The sequence below is a fragment of the Habropoda laboriosa genome, unplaced genomic scaffold (genome assembly GCF_001263275.1).
Source record: "Habropoda laboriosa isolate 0110345459 unplaced genomic scaffold, ASM126327v1 scaffold20, whole genome shotgun sequence".
NCBI lineage: Eukaryota > Metazoa > Arthropoda > Insecta > Hymenoptera > Apidae > Habropoda > Habropoda laboriosa.
In genome coordinates, this window is record NW_017100143.1 from 2,643,809 (window position 1) to 2,645,513 (window position 1,705).

The 1,705-nt window shown below is 33.3% G+C and overlaps 2 protein-coding genes across 2 annotated transcripts in view; one reads left to right on the top strand and one right to left on the bottom strand.

Moving 5' to 3' along the window:
• LOC108573302 overlaps positions 1-133 on the bottom strand; it is a 1,253-nt gene extending 1,120 nt beyond the window's left edge. The window contains exon 1 of the mRNA XM_017935709.1: positions 75-133. Within this exon, the coding sequence (XP_017791198.1) occupies positions 75-133 (59 nt within the window). The remainder of the gene's footprint in view (positions 1-74) is intronic.
• Positions 134-1,504: 1,371 nt separating this feature from the next.
• Positions 1,505-1,705, top strand: part of LOC108573311 (GATA zinc finger domain-containing protein 4-like) — a 1,647-nt gene continuing 1,446 nt past the window's right edge. Inside the window, exon 1 of the mRNA XM_017935721.1 lies at positions 1,505-1,613. Coding sequence (XP_017791210.1) covers positions 1,509-1,613 — 105 coding nt within the window. The 5' untranslated portion in view covers positions 1,505-1,508. The remainder of the gene's footprint in view (positions 1,614-1,705) is intronic.

The window sequence follows — 1,705 nt, forward strand, 5'->3', positions numbered from 1 at the left end:
ATTATAAATTCTAATTAATATCTTAATTAATTAGTTAATATTTTAATATGAAGTAATTATACTTTTATACAAACCTATATTCATATTTATCGTCACTGTATTTTTCAGAATATTGTATTTGATCAGTTGGCATTTTAAATATTTTTATGTAAATATAATCAATTTTTTTCTATTTTCAAACTTATTTTCTCAATAATTGTATATACATATACTACAATAAATTTCACCTTATTTTCGAGAACGTTAGGTGCACTTCGATACTAGATAAATTTGGTACCAGATTCTTTTTTAAAGTCATAACAGGTAGTAATACAAGCATATCCAAACTAAGTTCCCGAATTAGACTCCTTCCCCCATCGACATTGGGCCCCATCCAATGCCATAGTACGAATTAACCCAACGTATAGCGGTGGTGGTTCTATGTGAAATGGCTGCGTATGTCATTCGGTTCGTGTCATTTCACATAAAACCACTAGTGTGCATTTGTGGTTAGTTCTAGAATTTCGGTAAAGATTTATGAGCTCAGTATAGAAGAAAGGACTGGAGCGAGCACTTGAGACGGGACGAAGAATCAGTGAGACATCCAGTGATCACCACTTGGACCACTCAAATATTTGGGGAATGTGAGAGATTGAAAATGCCTCCTGGAGACGTTACAGTATTATCATATAACCTGCCGAAATAAATTGTTACGCTTGTGATCTTCCCGCAGAGAAAAAAAATATAACTAGACAGGAGCCAACCGGCCCGTGCCACGGGACGTGAAGGAATAAAGTTTAGATACCATTTCGTACACGTGACTTGTACGTCCGCATCTGGCAGTCCCTTTTTTGGTATATACATTACAAATTTCGCAACGGTCTCTACTTCGTATGGAACGAGCAAATATAACGAAACTCTTACCAAGGACGAGATACAAAATAGACCTAACACCTAACGCAGTTTCTATCTCACGTCAGGAGATCTATGAGTGTCCCTACCATTTTTGTGACGCTTTCAACAAAACCGATTTAACATAAAATAATATTACAATATTAGTAGTGGTTGGAATTAGAACTAAATGTAACTATGAAAGCTTAGTGCGCTATGTATATTAAGTAAGTATATGGGTAAGTATGTAAGATCTAGGGGGTGGATTCGCATGAGAATCGTAGAATATAGACCTCATGGTTGGTTCATATGAGTTGCGGAGCATGGACGTCATAAAAGAAACGAATTGCCTGCAATTCACGTGAATTCTGTACACAGAAAAATTCACGCCTTACGAATTTCTTTCCTGAATGTTAACGGCGTCATCCGTAGTGAAATGTTGAGAAACTAACATGCCGTCTTGTAGTATTATTTACATCTAATGCATTAATTTGAAGTTCTATTATATATGAATTTAAAAAATTAGTATAGTTTGTTTGGCGAAAGTGATTTAAAACTGAAAAAGAAATTTTTTCAAGTCGAAAATATTTTAAATTTAGTGACTCAACAAAATTTTAGTATTTATAGACAGTTGTAAAATGCAAGATTTTTGTCCATTGTGTTTAAAGAACGGCATAAAGAAGAAAATAAAATTATTTCAAATCAATTTACAAGAAGCTGTACAGATATGTGAAGAAGAAAAGGTAGACTTTCTATGCTGCATTTATATTTTCATATATTAAAATACGTCTACTGTCTATTATTGTAATATTTTTATATTTTACAAGATAATCCT